The 14531-nt window shown below is 37.2% G+C and overlaps 1 protein-coding gene across 2 annotated transcripts in view; it reads left to right on the top strand.

Annotated features, from left to right (window-relative positions):
* COL5A2 (collagen type V alpha 2 chain) overlaps positions 1 to 14531 on the top strand; it is a 151884-nt gene that overhangs the window by 93935 nt on the left and 43418 nt on the right. For both annotated transcript variants that reach the window (XM_043487639.1, XM_043487638.1), the window contains exons 9-17: positions 656 to 700; positions 2887 to 2940; positions 3357 to 3410; positions 4533 to 4586; positions 7480 to 7533; positions 8487 to 8540; positions 9492 to 9536; positions 9941 to 9994; positions 13807 to 13851. In XM_043487639.1, coding sequence (XP_043343574.1) covers positions 656 to 700; positions 2887 to 2940; positions 3357 to 3410; positions 4533 to 4586; positions 7480 to 7533; positions 8487 to 8540; positions 9492 to 9536; positions 9941 to 9994; positions 13807 to 13851 — 459 coding nt within the window. The remainder of the gene's footprint in view (positions 1 to 655; positions 701 to 2886; positions 2941 to 3356; positions 3411 to 4532; positions 4587 to 7479; positions 7534 to 8486; positions 8541 to 9491; positions 9537 to 9940; positions 9995 to 13806; positions 13852 to 14531) is intronic.

Genomic DNA, 14531 nt, shown 5'->3' with positions numbered 1-14531 from the left:
AGTGTGACATTAAAAAAAAAATTACATAGACATTTACTAAAAACTTTTAAAATAGCATTTTCCTTCTCTTACCTTTGTTCTGTCACATTGTAAGCATTTCATAATAAATGGGGGAAGTCTGCGTGGAACTTTAGATGTATGTCATGAAAGAAAGAAATAACCAACAAAACTCAGTGCCCCAGATCATTTAAAACTTACATTTAAAATAGTCCAGTTGCTATTGTTGATAGTTTCATAAGCATTTAATTCAATGTAATCATTTAAATTATGAGTTATTTGCTGTGAAGCTGAAGAATTAAATAGATGGTTTGATAACAACTTTATGCTTGCCAAGATTTTTCTTTGTTGGTTATTCTGCTTCAGTTAAACCACCCCTTAAGTATGCAAGAGTTTTCATCCCAAGACGTTGGGTGTGCACAGGCATTTTTATTTCTTTTCATGACTCTGAATGTGTCATGAGATGATCCTAAACATTATCCAAACTTTAACCTTTTTGAATTTAGCTGTATTCCAGGTGAATACAGAAGGACAGTGTCATCACTTTTCACTGTCAGAGATTCATTTTTCCATATTCTAAAGTGAATTCAACATTTTTGAGAGTTGTGAATTAATTGTCATGAACACTATGCAACTTTTCTTCTCATTTGTTTTTAAGGGTCCTGTTGGCCCAAGGGGTCCTCAAGGTTTACAAGGGCAGCAGGTAAGTTTTTTCAATAATTAAATCACATACTGTAAAAAAAAGAAAAATAAATAAGTTCTCTGGGACTTGACTGCTTTTGGCTAGGCTTTAAATTGCATATTGTAATGCTCAGAGGACCAGATGGTTGGATAACATCACTAACTCAATGAACATGAGTTTGAGCAAGCTCTGGGAGACGGTGAAGGACAGGGAAGCCTGGCATGCTGCAGTTCATGCGGTCTCAAAGAGTCAGACACGACTGAGTGACTGAACAACAACAATGCACACTGAATGGGCTATATTCAATTAATTTTCACTCACTTAGATCACAATAAACTGTGGAAAATTCTGAAAGAGATGGGAGTACCAGACCACCTGACCTGCCTCTTGAGAAACCTGTATGCAGGTCAGGAAGCAACAGTTAGAACTGGACATGGAACAACAGACTGGTTCCAAATAGGAAAAGGAGTATGTCAAGGCTGTATATTGTCACCCTGCTTATTTAATTTATGTGCTGAGTACATCATGAGACTGGGTAGGAGGAAGCACAAGCTAGAATCAAGATTGCCGGGAGAAATATCAATAACCTCAGATATGCATATGATACCACCTTTATGACCAAAAGTGAAGAAGAACTAAAAAGCCTCTTGATGAAAGTAAAACAGGAGAGTGAAAAAGTTGACTTAAAACTCAACATTCAGAGAACTAAGATCATGGCATCCAATCCCATCACTTCATGGCAAATAGATGGGGAAACAGTGGAATCAGTGGCTGACTTTATTTTTCTGGGCTCCAAAATCGCTGCGGGCTGTGATTTCAGCCATGAAATTAGAAGACGCTTGCTCCTTGAAAGGGAAGTTATGACCAACATAGACAGCATATTGAAAAGTAGAGACATTACTTTGTCCACAAAGGTTCGTCTAATCAAGGCTATGGTTTTTCCAGTAGTCATGTATGGATGTGAGAGTTGGACTATAAAGAAAGCTGAGCTCTGAAGAATTGATGCTTTTGAACTGTGGTGTTGGAGAAGACTCTTGAGAGTCCCTTGGACTGCAAGGCGGTCCAGCCAGTCCATCCTAAAGGAAATCAGTCCTGGGTGTTCATTGGAAGGACTGATGTTGAAGCTGAAACTCCAATACTTTGACCACCTGATGCGAAGCACTGACTCATTTGAAAAGACCCTGATGCTAGGAAAGATTGAGGGCAGAAAGAGAAGGGGAAGACAGAGGATGAGATGGTTGGATGGCATCACCAACTCAATGGACGTAGGTTTGGGTGAACTCTGGGAGTTGGTGATGGACAGGGAGGCCTGGTGTGCTGCGGTTCATGAGGTCGCAAAGAGTCAGACACGACTGAGCAACTGAACTGAAAAAATATATTCAATATGTTTTTCAAAGATTTTTCATGATGTTAAAGTTTTATCACCTGGTTTCTTTATGTGACTGACCTCCAGTACAAAGAATTTTTATGTGCCTATGTTTGTAAAATTACAGATCATTATCTCATGTCATGGTGAAAATCCTTATAATTAATTATGTGCCAACTCTGGAGCTATAAAATGAGATCATAGAAGAATATCACCAGGTAGTAGTATCAGAAATAACAGTGACAATGATCACTCCATGAAATCTTTACAAAGCATATAATTCTGTACTTTCTTTCTATAACCTTTCAAATACCAATAGTATACTGATGTAGAGCTATTTTAATTTTTGTAGTGATTTGACAGTCTGTAGAAAATGTTTTTTTCTAAAGAGAGAGAGAAAAGAATTCCTAGCTCAAACATGCTCTTTTTTCATTATCATGTGTGGGGTTTTACTCCAAGCTAGTTTACAGTACTGCCATTGTGAATGGAAAATGTAGTTGATAAAGAAGGAGGAAGAGAAGAGGAAGATGACTACCACTACTGACGCTCACTCTGTGCCAGCACTGTCCTAGGCTCTCAACATGCATTATTTACCTAAAGAGTTATAGCAGCTTAATGAAGTAGGCACCACATTATTCTCACTTCACAGATTAGGAAATGCAATATAGAGAGATGAAGTATTAGTATCTCATCCAGAGTCATAGCTGGAGAGTGGTAGAGTCAACATTTTGAGCAATTGCACTATACTGCAGACAGTATAGGATTTAGTATTGTGTTTGATTTGTTCATATAATTTGTGTATTATATATAAATTTTATACAATTTTTTTTTTTAATTTTAGGGTGGTGTTGGCCCAGCAGGACCTCCTGGTGAACCTGGTGACCCTGGCCCAATGGTAAATGTCAAGTAAGCATGTAGACCCAGTTAACTATGGGTCCGCCGTTATAATGATGTCATGAGTTATTTATGTTACCACCTTTTTCCTAATGTAGCAATATATTCTAGTCCAGTTCAGGAGTCCTGTGTTATGGACTGGGCTTAAGCTACATGTTTCTTGTGGCAGAGTATTTAGATTCAGAGGCTTTGAATGTGGTCAGCGGAAAGTGCTAAGATATGTGCATCTGTGAAATTAAATTTTTTTCCTTTGAGCACATAATCTGAGAGATACAATATAAACTTCAGAATATTAATGAAGTTGTTTTCTCTGATATTTTTCGTTTGTCTCAACAGTATTTTGGATTGTATCTTTGATGGATATGGGTAAATAAAGGTAAATATCCTTACTTTCCTTTTGTTTCGTTTTGTTATTAGGGTCCAATTGGTGCACGAGGACCAGAGGGCCCTCCTGGAAAACCTGGTGAAGATGTAAGCTGCTTTTCTTCATTTTGCTTTGAAATTTTTCCAGTTTCAAAATTTGCAAAATTTTGGGTAGGAAAGAGCTGCGACATTAACATGAATATTATTCATTGGTTCCCATTTCATTCCCCTACTTTTTACTGTCATTAAATTTAATAAAAACAGGAGAGGTCAGAATGGAATTTTATAAAATCTGAAAGTGCTCTTAATTGTGATGGTATTGTATTGTTAGGTACTGTATCTTTGCCTTCATTCTTTAGGTTTTCCATTATGATTTCTCCATGGGATTCTAGAATTGCTGTCAGAACAGCAACAACATTTGTTGGACAGAGCTTTTGAAGTGATCTTAAGGAAAAACACATTTCTTCGATCCCAAAAGATCATTATGAGGCCCTCATTAAGTGGATTTTTAAAAATGTGTTCACAGAATAGTGTCAGTATTGCTCTCCAATGCTCAAAAAGTTATTTCTTTAATTGAATTTTTAAAGTTAAGCCTAAATTTCAGATTTTAACGTTAAGAACATGTGATCAGTGTTCTTAAGAACATTTAAGAACAGTGTATAACAACAGATTTGCTTTCCTGAATTCCTCTCTTAGATGCACCAAAGTTGAGCATAAAATCATTAGGTAGGTCATTAATGTCTATTTGGCACTGAAACATGAAAATATTTTCTTTTTGTGTGTCATGAGATTTATTTAAGTAGATTACAATGAATTTGGCCATAAAGAAAATATCTCTGGTAGTTATTAATTTTTTTTTCATTACAAGAAATAAATGGTAAATTTATTTTGAGAAGCACTGTTTCAGTGCTGCATGTTGATGCAGAATTTCATGGCATGTGTGTATGTGTGTGTGTGTGCGTGCAAATTTTGATGTTTGTAAAATGGAGAGCTAGGTCAGACCAGTATATTTATTTCTTCTTCTGATAAATGAATGGAATCTCCACAGACTGACTTGCTATAATGGACTGCCCTCAGGAGTAGAGCTGTATTCCCCACACTGCTTAGACCATTGGATGTGAACTTTCCAAGCAAGATTTTTCATCTGTAATTGACTTGTCATTTAGTCTCAGAAGAGAAAATTTTAAGTCCCTCTTTGCTTTCCTCTTCTTTGCTTTTTTTCCCATAAAGGGCGAGCCTGGTAGAAATGGAAAACCTGGTGAAGTGGGATTCGCAGGATCTCCGGTAAGTTTATACTGATCAATACAAAAATATAAAGACAAAATTCAAAAAATAAAGAACATTTAAAACTAACTCACCATTCATTGCCTTCACATACAGTAGACACTGTCACCAAGACATGTTCCCTTCTGTTATTGTGAAACAGGTCATTTTGCCAGGATGAGAGCTAATTCGAGTTCCCAGCTTTGCATTGGCACCATATGAATGACCCTCCCAGAGCTAGAGAATTATAACCTAACATGGATTCTCCCAAAATGAGTACTAAATTTTCAGATAAGTCACCAGCTTGACTTCCTTACCTTTCATAATATCTCAATCCCAATTTATCTTTTAAAGATATTTTTAGTTTTTCAAAAGATTTTGTATTCATATGTCAGAAATGACAGGTTTAAAGAGTTTATTAATTTGTTTTTTATATGCTAGAACAATAAATTGTGGACAGGACGCCTCTTTGGCTGTTCCCCAAACCCTATTGTTGACTGAAATTCTTTATTGATGTTCTTTCTCCTAAAAGCTTGTAACCAGATATATTAAGCACCAGGTCTCCTCATAACAGTTGTCTTCTCACTTGGCTCAATACAGGGAGAGTAACTAGCTCTACCAGAATTCAAGACCTGGGTCATTTAGCTGCTCTGAACCCACCTGTCTTTCTTCACTCATGTTACTTTGACAGGTGCTCCCCTAGGATGTGCTACCGAGACAGTGGGGAAAGGTAGAAAATGATAAGTAAGCGTAAATGCTCTAATGTTCCTGCTCTTAGGCTTTCTCTTGGTCCAGAATCCCCTAAACTGATTCAACCTCCTACTTATTATATCTCCTGTAATATCCTAATATTTCTACCACCATATACATACAACTATACTGAATTATTGTCCATTTACTTTATGAAAATTGATGAGGTTCAATGCTAGGGACTTTTTGGACAAACAAATGCTGATGATCTTTTACGGGAATTTAAGCACAGGACTGTAAGGATCATTTAGTTTCGAACATAAAACCAGGCCTGCAGCTCCCTGCTCTTTTTCCTTTCTTCCCTCATCAGACTGCAAACAAAGCCTGCAGACAAAGACAGGTGGTTTAGTCATTAGCACAGATGTCGGTGTGAACCAATCCAGGCTTGGAACTCCTGCCCTGCTGCACACTTGCACCTACTCACAGCGTGGGCCCTCCACGGGGAAGAAAGGCGCCCCGCCAGCATGTCACAGATGCACTCCGCAAGGGCCGTGCAATGATGTGTGATTGGGGTATGATGACAGTCTTGGGTCAGCAGAAGGAGAAAAATTTTATGAGCGCTAGTACATCTGGTTTATTTTCTTGCTATATTAGAGATATGTAATCACAGGAGAATTCCCTTGCAGACCACAAAAGCTCAAAAGTTTACTAATTGCTTGAAATACCATAGCTCAGTAATTCCTCTATAGGCTTAGAGGGATGTATGCTGAGTTTCTGCTCAGGATGGTGGGGAGATGAATCTCAGTAAAGGGCAGGATTCCAGTGGAAAAACTTAAAGGGCATTTTTGAAGTGAAAGAATTCCTAAGTTGGGCTGTGTAAACAGAAGATTTAGTGGAACTTTATGTGTTCAGAGGGCAGGGTTTGATGTACCCTTACTGTGATAACCCCCTACAAAACACTACAGAGACATTTTTCCTGAAAGAGGTCATGGAAGAATTATTGCTTTGCTTTTATCATACAAAGTTTGTTTATTGAGCTGTTTATTCATTCATTTAGTTAACACTAAGTAAAGGGTACGGTAATACAGAACAGAAGGATTTTGCCATCTCTGTAAGATTGTACTAAGACAAGAGAAGTTCCTTGAAAGATTTAGGAAAAGCTCTATGAGTGTCAAGAAGATGAAGAATGGGAAGTCATTTCTTTATTCAGTTGTTTATTCAGTTTTTATTCTTGAATGCCTACTAATAAGGCAGAAGGCTAAGTGTTAGGGATATGCAGATTGATAGTGATAATAATTGATAGCGTCAGTCTGTGCTATCAAAGTGCTTACTCGACTGGTACAGTAGATAGGCTTCAACACAAAACCTATTTAATGTAGATAACTGGAATAAGTGAGTAATTAAGTCACTGGATCCTCAACTATTTAAAGAGGGTATGAGGAAAAAGTTTCAAGCATAATTTCAAAGAAGTTGTGCCATTTTGGATTTGACTTAGTGTCTGATTTCTGGCTTTTTGTTTTTTTTTTTAATTTATACAGTTAGGCGAAGGATGCACAGAATTGACAAATTAAGAAGTTGAGTCAAGGAATCAACCTTTGTATTACTTGACTTTCTTTTCTGTTGGATATTTCGTTTTCTCAGTTTTTTAAACAATCACAAATCCATAAGCTTCTCCTGAATATTTTATTACAAAGTTCTGTAACAGTTTAATATAATATTTCTAATCATACTCTACTGATAATATTTAAAAGTTCAGAAAACATAGATTATACTTATTTGCTACAAATGCATTTATTATTCTACCACAAATAAAACACTATATAAAAGAGAGAAAGCATAATTTTCCTTAAGTTTCCTGATTATTTTTCCTATACCTTGACCTACTTGATTTAGACACAGAGAATGTAGATTCAGGCTTATTTTCTTATTGTTTATTCTTGACTAATTATAACACAGCAATATCATTTGAAAATTTAAAAATGTCATCAAATCAACACCTGGAATTAACCCATGTCTTTGTGTAAGACTTGTTTTCATTTGTCTTGCTAATTTTTTGATAACTTAGAAGTATTTTGACATATAAAAATATATTTCTCCTTTTTCTTCTTAGGTTTGTTGGTAAAAAAAAAAAACTATGTACCAAATATCTTTTTTGGGGAAAAAAAAAAAGTGCTTTATGCAGTTAATGACTCTGAAATGCCTTATCTCTTTTTTCCCCCCACAGGGAGCTCGAGGATTTCCTGGAGCTCCTGGTCTTCCAGGCCTGAAGGGTCACCGAGTAAGTTCAATCCTCTGTAATCCTTTTAGATACCCTAGCTTATGGAGTAGGGTCTGGGGAGCATTACCTTGAAAATCTTAACAATTTCATTTGTCAATTGCCCTTAAGTGGCTCTGGTTCCAGTAGATGTCAGTTACCAAAATCACAATGCTTTTTTACATTTCCTTTGAATTTCATTTGATTCTATAAACAAATGTGTTTTGAGTTCTTACAATGTGCTGAATACTGTGCTATAAATAAGAAAGTAGTGATAAATGAGAAATGTCCATGACTCTCAGCTTCAGTCTAATGAGATTTCTTTAAGAAAATAGGCAACTACTACATAGTGGAATATTTACATAATACCATAAAGTGTACTGGATCACAGGGGCCTAGTCAACTCAGATCCAACTCAGACATGGAAGGCTGTAGAATGCTTCTCTCTTTAACTCAAGATAATGAATATGCAACTATTAGTTACATGCATATGTACATAGAAATTACACATCTATCTGAAAGCATAGTTGATATTCACTCAGTGTACATTGGCTGGCCTCTGTTTTGAGTGGTTGAGCTTATGATTAGAACGCTTGTGCTGTACTAGTTATTAAATATTCTTAAAATCACTTGGATATGAACCATATTTTATAACTAAATTCTATAACCATTTGTTTCCCCTAAGGCCACCATACATTTTCTGGTTCTATTAATTAAATTTCTATGAAGTCACAAAAATTTGAAAGATGAGCCATTGCAAATTGAAAATGTTATTTAAAGAGGGAAACCCTACTTTAATTTTCATTGAGTAGACTTTCAAAAAAAAGAGATGAGAATTTGGGAACATTTTGAGTAACGACTTTAAATTTGCAATCTGTTTTCATAAGGCACTTCCAGTGAACTTGTTTTTGGTTCTTCTTTTACCTGCCTGAGGCTCAAAAAAGCTGTTAAATACAAATTTATATTTTTCTTCTCAGGGACACAAAGGTCTTGAAGGCCCTAAAGGTGAAGTTGGAGCAACTGGTTCCAAGGTAAATGAATAATATCTCAATACAATGTCACAACAGAATTTCTGTTCTGCTTCAAGTCTAAATTTTTTTCCAATAGTTCTGGTTCTTAAATAGTTCTAGAATAGAACTAATAGAATAGTTCTTAAATAGTTCTAGAGGAAAGAGTAGTATAAAGAATGAACACTTAAGTAGATAAATATAATTTTTCATGGATGAGTGGTAGTAGATTGAAGAGGATACATGATATGACCTTGCTTTGCTGCTGGAAACCCCTACCATGCCATTTGGTTTCTACCAATGTAAGATGAGTGTTACCTTTATATAAAGATGCACTATGAATCCACTCTGTAAAACACATTCACTCTTTATTCTTCTTTAAAAATATCAGAGAGGTTTAGATGGTTCGTTGGTCCCATCATTTAGTACCCTTTTAATTTTAGGGCCTTTTGGCCATTGTTTCTTCACCAAATTTATTTATGCTTCTAGAGGGAAAGAGAACATCTAAGAAGTGCAGATGACTTTTTAATGCAAAGTACAATGAGATACATGTGTGAAAAAGCATTTGGCTTTAAATTTGTCATTTCTAAGCTTCCTACAAGAGATCTTAAAGGGATATTATAGTCAATTTTAGTTTTGTAAAATTTTACTTTTATTATCAGACATAGACTAAGCATTTGTATTAAAATTTGATTAATGTGGCTAGGTGTAAAGAAAATGAAAGTGAAAAAAGATTGTCCCATAAATCTTGCTTAAATTCCCAATTTGATTTTAGACTTATTTCTGTAGACACTAAATTTCCATTGTATTTTGAGAATAGGTGATACAGCATAGTTTTGAGGTCCTTTATTGAAAGTATACCTTTCAAATGCTCACTTTGAAAATAAGCCTTTAAAATAACACACTTGGAAGAGAATATTGTGAATATCAATTGTAGGCTTCCTGTATTGTAATGTGATCTCACTTTTGCTTTAGGGTGAAGCTGGCCCTACTGGTCCAATGGGTGCCATGGGTCCGCTGGTACGTATCAATTTAATTTGTTGCTATTTCTTTGCTTTTTAGATTATGCTAAGAGAATATTTAAATGGAAAAAAAGACATAGAGAGCATATGTTAGCTGGTGAAATAATTCTTTATTATCAGCTGAAAGGCAAGTATCCTATAGGAACTGCCCCTTCAAATAGAAAAGGCTTCCTGCATTACATTGTTTTTCTTAATTGTTGAATGTACTTTTCTTTTCTGTACCCAGTGACCAAATCAGGATTATTATAGACTTAGGCCATTAATGCTAGATTAAGTGAAATCTATTTAGACCAATTATAATGAGTAGTGATTTTATTAATAATTGATTTGAAAAGTGAAATCAAAGTACTGTCAGATTCAAGTAAGATGTTTCAAGAGGTATTCTCTATCTCTCATCTATAGGGTCCAAGAGGAATGCCAGGAGAGAGAGGAAGGCTTGGACCACAGGGTGCTCCTGTAAGTATGTGTATTTTAGCTCTTTCAAATACTTTGTTGAATATGCCTTTTAAGGGAGAATAAACTTTACTTTACTTACTTTGTAATTTTTATACTTTTCATTTTGAAACAATTTTAAGTTTACAGGAAAGTTGCAAAGATAGAATAGAGAGTTCCCAGGTACACTTTACCTACCTTCTGTTAATGTTAACGTCTTACATAACCAAAGTATATTCATTGCCTACTTTTTTAATAAAGAAATTAAGAAAATGTTATTACTTATTATTTACCAAGTGTTCTAAACATCTTTATCTCTTGTTCCTCACAATCCTAAAAGGTAATACTATGGATAAACCCTTTAAAAGATTAGAATCTCCTGATCATTTTCCCTTGATTGATTTTAATTGTACCTGCTAAATTGCTTCAGTCACGTCATGCTCTTCACGACCCTGTGGACTAGTCCTTCAGGCTCCTCTGAGAATCCTCACGGGATTCTCCAGGCATGAATATTGGAGTTGGTTGCCATGCCCTTCTCCAGGGGATCTTCCAGACCCAGGAATCAAACTCGCATCTCTTATGTCTTCTGCATTGCCTGGCAGTTTCTTTACCAATAGCACCACCTAGGAAGCCCTTTAATTGTACAGATTGAGAAATACTCTTGCTCTCTGCCCACCTACCTTAAACCTGGGGCAGGGGCAGTTATTTTATTCATTCTCTTCACAGCTCTCTGGAAGTCAGGCTGTACTTGCTAATATTTCAAACTTGCAGTTCATTACATTACACTCACTTTTCTTTTGACAACTAAGGATGCCATCTGACCTTTCTTATTTTAATATCTTATCATCTTTAGAATTAAGAGTCCCAGGTTGATCACATCCCCTACTATGATCCCACAGAAGACAACCACCTTAGAGCTTCTCAGTGGTACTGAAGTCAGGGCTTTGGTTCAGAACAAGTGAGACCCTCTCACTAGACCATTCCTTATCACTTATAGGCAGAGTGTCCCCTGGAAAAGTAGAGAATATTGTAGAATATCAGTTCAGTTCAGTTCAGTCACTTAGTCGTGTCCGACTCTTTGCAACTCCATGAACCGCAGCACGCCAGGCCTCCCTGTCCATCACCAACTCCGAGTTTACTCAACATCATGTCCATTGTGCCGGTGATGCCATCCAGCCATCTCATCCTCTGTCATCCTCTTCTCCTCCTGCCCTCAATCTTTCCCAGCATCAGGGTCTTTTCAAAAGATTTAGCTCTCTGCATCAGGTGGCCAAATTATTGGAGTTTCAGCTTCAACATCAGTCCCTCCAATGAACATCCAGGACTGACCTCCTTTAGGATGGACTGGTTGGATCTCCTTGCAGTCCAAGGGACTCTTAAGAGTCTTCTCAAACACCACAGTTCAAAAGCATCAATTCTTCTGCAGTCAGCTTTCTTTATAGTCCAACTCTCACATCCATACATGACTACTGGAAAAACCATAGCCTTGACTAGACAGACCTTTGTTGGCAAAGTAATGTCTCTGCTTTTTAATATGCTCTCTAGGTTGGTCATAACTTACCTTCCAAGGAGCAAGCGTCTTTTAATGTCATGGCTGCAATCACCATCTGCAGTGATTTTGGAGCCCAGAAAAATAAAGTCAGCCAAAGTGAGCTCTTATTTTATCCAGCCATATATATTATATTCAATCTGCTGTGTTTACTTCTCTGTGCCTTATTTGACTGTCTGCCCAGGCAGCTCTGGCGTTTCTACCTCACTTAGTGTGGGCCATTGCTCTTTCCAAGTTTCCAGAAGCTATTTTCTCTGTTAATACTATTTCCCAGAGTCTTTATCTGGGTGTTAAATATATATTATGGTAGAGTGCTTCCAAATCACTAAAATTCTCCAGTTTTATACCCTGTCCCTCTCAATCCCATACCTTTAAGACCTAGTCCCATGTGTTCTTTCTTGAATCCGGCCTCTGCATGAGGTATAGAACTTACAGTGTTTTTGGTAAATAATCTATTCTTTCTTTTATCAGAGACAGCGTTCCTTCAACCAAGCTATTTTGTGACTTGATGCTAGTTCTTGGTCTAGTGGCCAGGGGAGAAGCAGGTAGTGGTGGGGGTAGCTATATTGTCTGGTAAAGCAGAGGGCTCTCTATCATCTTTAAGCAAGAGGAAAGTATAAACTGTTAATGGGAAAGGATCACTTCTGTAGGCCCAGAGGCTTCAGGGTCCCTGAGATTTCAAAGTTCTTAATATATCCCAGTGCTAAATTTCAGTGCCCATCCTTCCAATCAAGGGCCTTGACCATGGCATAGCAGAATTTCCATGTTTTAGAATTCAACCTTTTCAAGAGTACTTAAACCTTTAGCATTAAGTCCTGGGCTGGTCTTCAACTTCTTCTTCCCTCTAGCTGTAGAAGATGATAATATTTTTAAATGCTGCTAAGGAGGTTTATATTGATAATTAATTACCATCAGCCTTACAACATCTTTCTCCAGTGGGTTCACTCAGCAAGACCCATAGGATTCCATTAACTTTATCATTGTTACATCCTCTACACCTTCTCAAATGCCTGCGCTATTGCACCCATAGCCCATTCCCTTGTGTGCATGCTAAATTGCTTCAGTTGTGTCCAACTCTGTGTGACCCCATGGACTGTAGTCCACCAGGCTCCTCTGTCCATGGGATTCTCCAGGCAAGAATATTAGAGTGGTTGCCATGCCCTCCTCCAGGGGATCTTCCCAACCCAGGGATCGAACCTGTGTCTCTTACATCTCCCATGTTGGCAGGCAGGTTCTTTACCACTGGTGCCACCTGGGAAAGCCCCATTCCCTTACATGTGTACCCTATCTCAGTTCACTGTTGGAAACAATATTTACCACTACATCACTACAGCATGCCAAGAGAATTCCATACCGCATCTATCACCAGCTGGCCAGTGTGGAAGTCAGATTAAAAATTCCATTTTAGCATCTGCTTTCTTGACTATCTCTGGCACCAATGGCATATGAGTCAGTTTTCCACGGAACTGGCATCAAAGCAAAGACTTGTGTGCAGGGAATTTATTGAGGAGTGCACTCAGGAACTATACCTATGAAGAAATTAATGAAATAAGCAGGACTTGTTACAAGGAGAAATTAAAAGCTGTGTTGCATTTGCAACAGAGGCCTCAGTCTCCATGAATCTTCCATTCCATGAGAACTATGGAGCTGAAATGGCTCTTCAGACTGGTTTGAATGGGGCTAATCCTTTGTTTCACTACATTGACCATGGAAGGGCACAGGCATAATCTTGGAATAGCTCCCATCTTGCAGCGGTTTATGGGGAGGGTCTCAGATGTGAGCCATCAGCTTACAACACTTCCAGTGGTGATAGGATGCTTACTTCTGTGCTGAAGGGGGATCTGGGTGACGCACACAGCATTCACTATCACTTAATTTCCTTTGTGGGTGAGTATATGCGTGTGCATGTGAGCTTTAGCTTTTTGTTTTACTCCAAACACATTATTATTATTATTCTAGCTATTAAGAAGAGCCCAGTGTTCAAAGTTTCTCTGTCTTTGAGCTCATTTGATAGAAGGTGATGTGTTCAAGTAAAAACAAAATCATTTTACACAGTTTTATATTTCCAATTTTGATTTTTATTTCTTATCCTTGGATAGATGTGTTTTATTGCTTCCTTACCCATGTTGTATAAATGTGTATTTTTATTGCTCTTAACCTAGCTAAGGTTGTTGTCAACCTTAATAGATATTCTCCAATTTTTTAACATGGAAATTTTTGTGAAGTGAATGACTTGTCAGCAAGTGCTATAGAAATGCACTCTTACCATCTCTCTTCTTCTGCTCAGGGGCAGCGAGGTGCACATGGCATGCCTGGAAAACCTGGGCCGATGGTGAGTGTATTGCTTTCATATTCATTCATTCATTCATTCACTCATTCTTCCATTTGTACATTCATTAACATTTATGAAGCACCTGCTGTGTCCCAGATGCTTGGAGTAAAAAGACAATAAATCCACTGTGCTTGTTTTTGAGCATTTTCCTATCAAAGAAGAAAGATATAACAATTAATACTGTAGCAGAATGCTACTGTTAACTGCTGTAATAGGAGAAGCAACACGCAGTAGGGGACCTAGCTGTACTGACCCCAGTGGTGAGGCAAAGATCTCCAGGACGACTCGAAGAGGAGCAACTGTTAAGCTTAGTCTTGAAAGATGAGCATGTGATAAGAATAAGAGTATAGTGTGGTCCACAGTAAACTCAGGGAAATACTATGAGGGTAGATTGGATTTGAAATTACTTGTGCTTAAGATCTCTTCTCCCTCGTTACTCACAAAAATGAAACAAACTATAGGAAGAAAAATAAGTGTAACTTAAAAGGGCTTTTATTAACGCAAAAGTTGATGGCATTAAAATGCAATCCTGAGAGAAGAATCAAGATAACCTAGAATGAAATTCATCTACACTAATTTCCTCTCAATTCAGCTTTTAAATCAACGGTTTAGACTCCATTCATGCCTTTCCAAAGGTAGTATAGTGACACATGTTCATTTGCTAGTAGCCTGAAAAAAAT

The sequence above is a fragment of the Cervus canadensis genome, chromosome 15, assembly GCF_019320065.1.
Source record: "Cervus canadensis isolate Bull #8, Minnesota chromosome 15, ASM1932006v1, whole genome shotgun sequence".
In the NCBI taxonomy this organism is placed as follows: Eukaryota; Metazoa; Chordata; class Mammalia; order Artiodactyla; family Cervidae; genus Cervus; species Cervus canadensis.
The sequence above is the reverse complement of the archived record's forward strand: the minus strand, read 5'-3'. Positions and strand labels throughout refer to the sequence as shown.